Raw genomic sequence first — 11,400 nt, 5'->3', positions numbered from 1 at the left:
GAGTACACTTGCGATCATGAGATGTGCAAGAAAGATGAGTCCCGCACACTGTGAAAACCGTGGGAGCTATTCTTAGGCTAGAGGGCCTATGTCTTGATTGGATCTCGACACGTACTCAGAAAGTTTTGTAATGCAAATGTATACATTACAAAGGAAAACGAGTATGTAGTGAGGTTGAGTAAGGTACAAGAAATTGATAAAACCTACTAACCAAAGCCTTCTCAAAGGCTAAACATGATGAGTCATGTCATTTCAATTGAATTGAAATGAACAACTATGTACAAGATCAAATTAGATTATAGAACATGAAATAGTAATCAGGCATTGACTATTCATATGTGATAATCGCATTTGTCGTTCGAGTTTTACTTTAAAACTCTTTTATCATACTTTGTTACATCCAAACGGGTTGTAGAGACAATTGAACCCCGTTAAAGTGAACACGGATTAGCATTGTATTCGCCCATAGTCACTTATATGAGGTGACGTCTCGAAGTGACTAGAGTGTGATGCGATTGATGGCAAGTTCAAGTGCCATAGAGTCATGTGAGATGACTAGTCGATCACATAGGCGGATCAAGTTAGGAACACTTTGTCGGGCAGTGACCGCTTATAGAGTTCTGGCAAAATTTATAAAGCCTGGTCGTGGCGAGAGCTACTATAGTATTCTAATGAGTCGATTCTTTTGACTAAAGACTGTTCACCCAAGATGGCAAAGTTTCAGATTAACTTTGATTTGTGTTACTACGACCTTCGTAAATGGGGTCAAATGGGCATATTTTGGGTTATGATGGTTGTGGCTAGTCGAAGGGAATAAGTGCGATAGGAATTGTCCACCCCCTTGTCAGGGTTAAAACAATATCTCAGGGCCACTCGAGGAGTAATGAACTGAAATGCGTGGCCACGCTCGGAAGGTATCCATGGTGGATAAATTCCGGTCAAATCGATTATTCTCCAGATCGAGGAAACCACTCTCGATATGATCACTTGGAAGTACGACCCGAAAGACACCTTGCATTGAGTGGGAGATAGTAATAGGACAAGAGAATTGGTGACGCACACTTGTCGAGGACAAGTGGGAGATTGTTGGGAAATGTGTCCTCAACAATAGTGCGATCACATGATTTAAATATCATTATTAAATCTCATGCCAAGAATACGAAAGGGATGATACATTACATATATAGTCAACTGGTCCACACATATCGGTAATGATTGGCTGGCTAGAGTTTGACATTACTGTCGTGCGACGGTGGTGATCAATTGATCCCTTGAGGTCACACCTAAAGGACGATTCCCTTAATTGAAAAGGTTAATTAGTTGTATACCGTCTGATTAATTAATTCCTTAAAATTGAACAATTCGATTTGTGAGAGAGAATATTGATATCTTATTGTAATGGGATTAAATAAGATTTATTTTAGTAATAAAATGCTTTGTTGCTTTAAATTATCTATTGTTTGAGAAACAATAAAGATAAGAATGAATGGTCAATTATAATTACAAGAAGTTGTGAATTATAACTATATGACCCATTTTATTTATGTGATCAAGTATCACTAATCAATTTGTTGTATGTAATTTAATTAATTCATGAAATGATATTTATGTGATAAATATGCATTAAAATTAATTAATAACATGTAGCATACTACATGTGACATATTGTGTAACAAATAACAAATTGACAAAATAAAATGGTAGTCCATTTGAAGTATATGGACCGAAAATGGAGGGTGTGTTAGTGGGTTTTGGTTGTTTTATTTTATTTGATAAAATAAACATAATGATGACTACTCTTGACTAGCCTTACAACCTACACCACTTTCTTACACACCTATATTTTTGATAAGAGAAAAAGAAAAGCAATGATGCTCCTTGGGTTTGAGTTGGGCGGCCACACTACTCTTAATTGAGTAGTGTTGGTTCTTTTCTATTCTTCTTATACTACCATTCAATTAACATGAAAAATGTTCATGAATATTCTCTCTTCTCTCTCCTTAATATTCATTAAAAAGATGAGTATTTGATTCAAATTGTTCATATAAATTACTAAGATTACTAGAAGTAGTATATGAGTGTTAGTAATAGATTTTAAGGTAAACTACAATACAAACATCTAGTACGTGTTTATTTGTGGGATTAAGGGATTGTCTTGGGTGCTACTAATTGGAGAATCTCTACTTTGGGATTTTTGTATGTTCATCCATTATTGGAAAGCTCAAGAACTAACAAGAAGGAGATCTTGTTGGTGCCCAATATGACCGAATTTCATGGTGAGAAAATGTTTTCTTATCTTCTTTTGTTTTAGTTTGCATGCATAAAATCCAACTTTAATTTTATGACAAATTAAATTAAAACATATATGAGTATGTTAGTATGTATATAGATCTACATTTCCTTCAAACCCAATTCAAAACCAACCACAAAATCAACCCACAATGCCTAAATTTTCATCTCATTCCGTACCAACCGAGGAGAACCTACCAAATGGTACTCCAACACCACCTCACTTAATCAGTAATTTCATTGCCAAATCCGCATTCATAAAATTAGTTGTGAGAAGTCAATTTGGAGGGATGCCTAGTGAAGATCCTAATCTACACATGAAGACTTTTTGTGACTATTGTGATGCAATCTCTCAAACCGGAGTCACCCAAGACCAAATTCGATGGGAGTTGTTTCCTTTTCCTTGATCAGAACCGCAAAGCAATGGTTAAAGAGCCTAGATAAGGCTACCCTTGGAATTGATTCATGGAAGAAGTTAGAACTTGCTTTCTACAAGAAGTTCTATCCTCCGGAGAAGACTAACATGTTGAGAGCCCAAATCACCGGGTTCAAGCAAAGGGATGAAGAGTCTCTATATGAGGCTTGGGAGAGATTCAAGGATATATATCGCTCTTGTCCTCACCATGGACTAAGCGAGTGTTTCCTCGTCCAAAAGTTTTGGAATGGTTTATATGAAGACTCACGAAATGTGCTTAGTATGGGCTCTAATGGGAGATTCACCGAGGTTGATGACAACCAAACATGGGCTAAAATCGAAGAAATGGCAGTTCATAATTCCCAATATAGTAGGCCAAGAAAAGCCACCGGGGGAGGAAAGCATGAGGTGGATTCCATCACACAATTGGGTGCCCAACTAAGTGCTCATATCGACACCATAAACTTGAAGTTTGAGAAGGCCATGGCCAAGCTTGATGAAGCTTCCCAATCAACTAAACAACATGTCAATGCTATGATGGTAACATCCTCAATCCCAAATGGAGTGTGTGAGAGTTGTGGAACCTTAGGAGATGATCAACACGAATGTAGGGGAATAAATGAACAAGTAAATGCTTTCCAAGCATACAAGAATGAAACCCCTTATTCCAACTACTACAATGAGAATACCAAATTCCATCCAAACCTCTCATAGAAGAGCCAAAATGTCAAAAACCCTCAACCCACATACACAACACCCCCAATAAGAAATCCTACTCAAATAAAATACTACAATCAAACCAATGACCAAGCTTTCGATGTTCAAAAAGCGGTCCTCCAAATGCATAAGAGCCAACAAGATTTCTTTGCTCAAATGCAAAGGGATAGCTAAGCCAAAGACACTACCATCAACAATATCCTTGCTCACACCAAAATGTTGGAGACTCAATTGTCTCAATTGGCCTCTTCTAGCTCCTAAAGACAAAAGGGACAATTACCTCCTCAAAGTAATCCTCTCACAAGACACGAGACCATCAATGCTATCCACTTGAGGATTGGTACAAGATATGAGGGACCAATGATGCCAATTGAAGAAGATATTGTTGAGAAGAATGACAAGCAAAGTAATGTGATTGAACCACTAAGGAGAAATCCTAAGGTGGTAGAGATAACTACCAATGACTCATCAAAGAACATAAATGAAGAGAAGGCCAAAGAAATTGAGAAAGAGCCTATTGTGATTAGACTTCCATTCCCTAGTCGCCAAGCCAAGCCCAAGTTTGATGAGCAACTTGGAAAGTTCATGGCGATTATAAAGAACTTAGAGGTTTCTATACCATTCACGGAGCTAATCAACCATGTTTCGGCCTACGCGAAATACATGAAAGATATCCTTACCAAGAAAAATTCCATAAGAAAGTTGGAAACCATTGTCTTTATAAAGGTGAGTAGTGCAATTCTTCAAGGGAATTACCCTCCAAAGCTCAAGAATCCGGGAAGCTTCTCCATTCCATGTACCATTGGGGATACCACAATCAACAAGGCACTATGTGATCTAGGTGCAAGTTTGAGTGTCATGCCGTATTCGGTACGTGAAAGACTAGGAGTGGGAGAGCTCAAGTGCACTAACATGACCTTATAAATGGCGGATCGGTCAACAAAGAAACTACTAGGGGTATGGGAAGATGTACCCGTGAGAGTTGGAAAGTTTTTCATACCGGTGGACTTTGTCATTGTTGATATGGAGGAGGATTCCAACATTCCAATAATTCTAGGAAGACCATTCCTACACACCGCCGGAGCGGTGATCAATGTAAAACATGGACAGCTCACACTTGAAGTAGGTGATGAAACAATCACCTTCAATCTTGATAAGACTATGAGAGCTTCCAACTTGTTTGAGCCATGCTTTATGGTTTATCACTATACTCAGGAGGGTGAAAAGAAGAAGATGGAATCTCCATTCAAACAACAAGGGAAAGATGTAAATCTTAAAGAGAAGGGCAAAGATACACCGCCCAATCGGAAGAAAGAAATTGATGATGTTGAAATGGCTCTATTCGAAGAGCATAGAATCTTTCACAATAAGAATCAGAGCTTGCAAAGCTCACCCATGACAAGTATAGATGGAGGCCTCGTTGGCAATAATAAAAAATAAGGAGAGTTGCTCTTGTCAACTCATGATCCACCCAACATAGGGGAGAAAGAAAATGAAGTGTATTTTAAACACTTGATTAATTGAGTTCTTTGCTATGTTCATTTCGACAATTTGTGGCTGGGAGAACCTTGAGTTACTCCCCACTGACTGTTGCGTTCATGTTTACATGAATGACAGGTATTAGTTGGTGCATTTATAGGGTGAAGACATGTGTGAGCTAGCGAGTACCTTGACCGTGGATTTTAACTATTATTAGGCTTAGACTCACCTTTTAGACTTGTTATTCGAGGGATATATTTTCGCCATTTGACTATTATGTTTGTATAAACTTAACTCTATTTCCGCATTCTTTATTTATGTTTTAGATTTTAATGAACCCGCGCTTTAAACTTTAAAAGTTTCAAAAATTTCCTAAAATTCCGCATTTTATTATTGTATTTTTCTTACCGTTTTTGCGGGGTTCATAGAGGAAATTTAGGACGGTTTGACTAGCATTCCATCCTTTAGACACATTTTTGGCCTCGACAAGTTCCTTGCTTAGTTTATCAATTTTCAAAGAAAGTATTTTGTTCTTCTCTTTAGAAATTTCAAACTCCTTTTTCAATGCAACATACTCGGCCACAAATGAGCCAAAGACCTTGGATTTGAACACACAAGACTTGAAGTCTACTCCACAAAACTTTCCTCTCATGAACCCCATTGAAGGCATACACCATTGTAAGATAAAAGGATGTACCAGTGGTCAGTTCATTCACTAAGACATAAATGAACTGGGCATTATATTCAATAAACTGCAGATTAAAGAGATTAGGCTTCCATAATAACCATACCCTTCCACCTTTATGGTATGGAGAATTAGTAGATATGCACCAACCATTACGAATATTATAACTAATTTTATTTAGAGATGAAGGCTTAACCTTCGTCTCAAGGAGGCCAAATAATCCAACCTAATGATGGTGAAGAAACCATTTGATATACTTCTGCTTTGCTGGACTATTCAACCCCCTCACATTCCAAAAACCTATCATTGTGACCCCCCCCCCCCCCCCTCCTCCAGGTAGGGGTGAGCAAAAATTTCCGAAACGGTTTTTTAATACGGATACGATACGGCATACGGTTTTCATTATACGGCTTTCCGTATATACGATTTTTATTTCCGTATACCCGATACGGTTTTTTAAAAACCGTTTCGTATCCGGGTCACTAGTATTAGGAAACCGTATACCCGGTTTGACCCGGTTTTAAGTTTTATTAAAAAAAAAAACAAAACAAAAAAAAGACGAATAACCCTAAACTCACCAGCCGCCTCATTCATTCATTTAGAATTTCACATCCAAAACTCACCAAACGTCCAAACACTCACCTTCATTCTTTCACTCCTTCAGATCCCTAATTTCCATTTCCCCCAATTTAAACCCTAGTTTAAAATTCATATCCCCAATACAGATCTGCGTCAGAAATCAATAAATCGTCTCTTTAACAAGGTTTGTTTTCTAATTTTAATTAATTTTTGTTTGTACTTCGATTTCTGTAATCTTTTTCTGTATTTTTTTCAATTCGATTTCCTAGTTTTCTTTTCAATTCGATTTTGTTTATATGTATTTCTTTTCAATTCGATTTATATGTATTTCTTTTCAAGCTTTTTCTGTATTTCTTTTCAATTCGATTTTGTTTAATCGATTTGGTTTATATGTTGTTTAATCGATTTTGTTTATATGTTGTTTAATGGCAATTAATTCGAGTTTGTTTATATGTTGTTTAATCGATTGTTGGATTGTTGTCATTTGCCAAACCGGAATCATTGAATTCGATTCTATACCTTCATTTTCCTAAAATTCGAGTTTCTGATGTATGCAACATTTGTTATTTGTTAAGTTTCTGATGTATGCAACATTTGTTATTTGTTTAATCCTAGTTATTTGTTGAATTTCTGATGTATGCAACCTGTATTTTAACCTGTATTTTGATTTTAATCTGTATTTTACAGAGAACTTACTGGTTTTACAATCTGTATTTTGATTTTAATATGTTTCTTATTTCATAGGAATGGAATCGAGTCATGACGATAATGACACCTTCAATCACATTGATGAAAGAGTCATAGATGTTGAGGAGTATGAGGACCATGATGAGGAGGACTTTGAAGAAGAAGTTTCAAATAAACGATCAAAGGTAAATCCTCAGAAGTCCACCGTGCAAAAGAGGGCGAGACCACCAAAAGGTCCAAAACTCCCTTCTAGCTCGAGCAATGTAAGTAATATCTGGTGCCCTGGACAACCTTTCGTTAGAAATAGAAAAAATCAGTCTCCTCATTGGGGACATTATGTGCAAGCTGAGGTTCGCGATTTTGCTGAATGCATACATTGTCATAAGACGTTAAGCTGTAAGTCGAGTAATGGAACTGGGACCATAAGCAATCATTTAATTCGTTGTCCAATGTTGCCTGCAAATGTTGATAGGAATCAAAAATTGATTACTATGGAGTCTAAAACTGTTGTGAATGATGATGGTACAATTCAAACTGTTAATGTTCCTTCTGTGTGGAGTTTTGATCAAGAAAAAGCTAGAACATCACTTGCTAAGATGATAATAATTGATGAGTTGCCTTTTAAAACTGTTGAAGGAGAGGGATTTAAGGGGTTTTGCAAGGATATGAATCCTCAGTTTGTTATTCCTTCGCGTTTTACAGTAGGTAGAGATTGTTATAAGTTGTACCTTGAGAAAAGAAAAATGTTACATGAGTATTTTGGGAAAATGTCTTCTAGAGTTTGTCTCACAACTGATTGTTGGACTTTGGGCCAAAATTTAGGGTACATGTGTTTAAATGCTCATTTTATTGATGCTGATTGGAATTTGCATAAATGGATCATTAATTTTTGTCAGATTCCGGGTCACTCGGGTAAGGTCATTGGTCAAAGTGTTGAGAAATGTCTTTCGGGTTGGGACTTGAAAAATGTCATGACGATTACCGTAGACAATGCTAGTTCTAATGATGTTGTTGTTGATTATTTAAGAAGGAAGTTCAATAATTCAGAATGTGATGTTATGGAAGGGAAATATTTGCATATGAGATGTGCATCTCATATCTTGAACTTGGTAGTGAAAGAGGGTTTGGCTGATTTAGATAAATCAATTCTCAAAATCCGAACTGCAGTTAAATTTGTAAGGTCTTCACCGTCAAGAACTCAAAAGTTTATGGCTTGTGCTCGTGAGGAAAAAATTTCTACTAAAAGTCTTTTATGCTTAGATGTTGAGACTAGGTGGAACTCCACCTATTTGATGTTAGAGACTGCCATGAAATTTAGAAAGGCATTTGGTTTATTGATTAATAAAGACACTCAACTTCAAAAAGAAATGAGAAAGCTTAAGGAACCCCTTCTAGCTGATGACTGGAAACATGTGTCTTACTTTCTACCTTTCTTGAAAATTTTTTATGATGCCACTGTGAAAATGTCGGGATCCCGTTGTGTCACTAGTAATAGCTATGTAGATGAGATATTTGGTGTTGGTGAGGTGATTAGCGAACATCTTCTCCATGAAAATGAAGGCATTAAGAAAATGGCAGCAAAAATGAAGGAGAAATATGACAAATATTGGGGTAAAATTGAGAATCTCAATTTGCTTTTGTTTGTGTCTCTTATCCTTGACGCAAGATGGAAGTTTGGGTATGTTGATTGGGTGGTGAAAAAAGCATATGGGCAGGAAAAAGGTAAAATGTTGTCCTTGAATATTAGATACTTTTTCCAATCTCTTTTCGACTTCTATGCTACTCCTATGGCTAATAACAAAGAAGCTCCATGTTCTACAAGTTCTACTTCTACCACTTCTATGGGTGTTAAGTCAAAAGAGGGTGAGACTAATGATATGTTTAGCTTTGGTTCCCTTTTGGCTGATAAATTTGAATTAGAAATGGGTGGTGAAGTTGTGAAAAAAACGGAGTTGGAGAAGTATTTAGAAGATGACCGGGAAAGTAGGGAACGATCTTTTAATATATTACAATGGTGGAAAGATAATCAAAAAAGATATCCCATACTTTCTAAGATGGCTAGAGATGTGCTTGCCATCCCGGTTTCTACCGTAGCTTCCGAGTCAGCTTTTAGCACGGGGGGTCGAATATTAGATTCATTTCGTACTTCCTTAGCTCCATCAATGGTGGAGGCCCTTATATGTGCACAAGATTGGCTCCGGACTACTAATTCTCCTCTTGTCATAGAAGATGCCTTGAATGAATTGGAAAAACTGCAAGAAGGTTTTATTTTATTCCAAACTTTGGTTTTATATTTGAAGTTTTTACTTCTTTTTTTTATCTCACCTTAAATTTCAATATATGATGATTTTGTCAGGTATGCAAGACTTGATCTTGGAGCATCATGATCGATGAGGAAACGGAGTCTTGAAGAATTGAAGTCTTACTACTTGGCCAAACCATTGCTTCGTTTTGTTTCGTGTATTAGACACTTGGATGATTATATTGAATATTTCGTAGACGATGTTTTGTAAGACTTGTAATATTTGAACTTCGAACTTTGAACTTTTAATTTGGGTGCAATTTGTAATGTTTGAACTTTGAACTTTTAATTTGGGTGCAATTTAGAACTTGGCAGGTCTTTGAAGAAGAAAATTTGCATTTTGCAGACTTGTAGTAGTGTACCTCAGTTTGTGTTCCTTTTTTTTTTTGGAATTTAATGAAAATTTAGAAAACCGTATTCGGGTACCCGGATTTCGTATCACGGTTTAATCGGGTACCCGAAAACCGTATACCCGAAAAAAACCGTATCGGATCCGGAAGCAAATAAATGGTGTTCAAAAAACCGTATACCCGATACGGTTTTGAAAACCGTATCGGGTACCCGGTTTTGCTCACCCCTACCTCCAGGGAGTACATTCTTTTTCTAATCTTCATTACCCCGTTAGCGTGTTAATAACTAGAATGAAAAAAAAAAGGGAAATGTCAACGCATCGGGGAAAAAGCTGATGAGCTGGTCGCAACCCTATCAAAAGTAACCAACTATACTCTAAGTAACGCAGCTAGGGAAGTCGGGATCGCATCCACAGGGAGACAGATGATAATCTATTTGCTAATTCAAGTTTGTTATGTAACAAATGGGGGATTTTGTTTGTTTGAATAATAACTAAGACAATTAAAATAAAAAGGATTAAAAGGGAGAAATGAAACCGTAAAAATATAAGGAGAGGAGACTAGGATCGTCGGTTCACCATGGATTATTGCGGGTCTAAGGTAGGGTTATAGGTCTGTCTCAATTACCGGTCTAAAAGGCAGTGAAAAGGTTCTCTCGGATCGCTATTCGCCCTAAAATGCTTCTAGCGGGCTCTCGCAACTTACTAGGGCACTCTAATGTTTACAACAGGGCTAATCCTTACCAGGCTTTCGATCTTAGGTCGGGATTTACCAAATCAAATAACCAATTGTGGCCTTTAATTTACTATTCGTATATTTAAAGTTGCAGTTAACAATAAAGACTAATAAAATTGATTAACCTAATCGCTTAATTAACAACCCTTAACTTTCCATGGATCCCCTAAATCCTAGCAAGACATTTAGGGGGTGTTTGGTTGGAGCATTTGGAATGGATTGGAATGGTTTCATCCATTACAATGTTTGGTTGGCCCCTTTTGGAATGGAGTTAGAAACCCAAGGGGTTCTAATTCCACCCCAACCCCCTAGAATCTCATACCTTAGTCTCACCCCATGATTCTAAATCCATTCCCTCCATATACAAACCCAGAATAATAGAAAACAAAAAATAAAAAGAAATCTAACATTACATTTTACCAAATCCTTCTCTGCAATCTTCTATTCTTCATTTTTTTTCTCGTGTTTTTCATTGTCAATACTTTTCTACCTTTTTTTACTCTCTTTTTTTCAATACGAAAGTGCGATTAGTGTGACTAATTGCAATGTTATCCCATCATTACAAATTTATTAGCAATATAATCACCATTGATGATGATCATACATGCTTTGTATGGCGATTAGTGTTTTGAGTATTTGCAGCATTGATCATTACAGATGATCATCAGAGTGATAGATGATTATATTGCAATTTTTTTTGTTTTTAATAATTCAAGAATATTTTTAATTTAGTCGTATTGATTTTTTATCGATTATTTTGAAGTTTTATTTTTGTTAGTATCGTGTATTAGTTACTTGAAATTATAAATAACATTGTAGGTACTTATAATAACAAAAAAAAACAAAAGGATCCGAATCCATTCCAAACGTGAACCAAACAAGCATTAAAAGGTATGGGGTTCTAACTCCATACCCATATGGAGTTAGAATCCATTTCATTTCATTCCATTCCATTCCTAATGTTTGAACCAAACGGCCCCTTAGCTACTCATGTTGAAATCGATAACAATAATTAAAATAGATGAGAAATAAGGGGGTCTTTGGTTCACCCAATATAGGTATGAGGTATGGGTTTGGAATGAACCAAACCCATACCATGTGTTTGTTTGACGAAATTGAAGATTTCATACCCATACCCCATGAGGTATGGGTTTCTCATACC

The 11,400-nt window shown here is 36.6% G+C and overlaps 1 protein-coding gene and 1 non-coding gene across 2 annotated transcripts; one reads left to right on the top strand and one right to left on the bottom strand.

The window, feature by feature from the left end:
- Positions 1-2,812: 2,812 nt before the first annotated feature.
- LOC141635524 (small nucleolar RNA R71) lies at positions 2,813-2,919 on the bottom strand. Its single transcript, XR_012540206.1, has one exon. It is a non-coding gene; the product is annotated as a small nucleolar RNA R71 (small nucleolar RNA).
- Positions 2,920-4,006: 1,087 nt separating this feature from the next.
- On the top strand, positions 4,007-9,245 carry LOC141631621 (zinc finger BED domain-containing protein RICESLEEPER 2-like). Its single transcript, XM_074444266.1, has 4 exons — positions 4,007-4,147; positions 4,637-4,823; positions 6,909-9,113; positions 9,208-9,245. The coding sequence occupies exons 1-4, from the start codon at positions 4,007-4,009 to the stop codon at positions 9,243-9,245; spliced, it is 2,571 nt and encodes an 856-aa protein (XP_074300367.1).
- Positions 9,246-11,400: the final 2,155 nt, after the last annotated feature.

Source organism: Silene latifolia, chromosome Y (genome assembly GCF_048544455.1).
Source record: "Silene latifolia isolate original U9 population chromosome Y, ASM4854445v1, whole genome shotgun sequence".
NCBI classification, from domain to species: Eukaryota; Viridiplantae; Streptophyta; class Magnoliopsida; order Caryophyllales; family Caryophyllaceae; genus Silene; species Silene latifolia.
The sequence above is the reverse complement of the archived record's forward strand: the minus strand, read 5'-3'. Positions and strand labels throughout refer to the sequence as shown.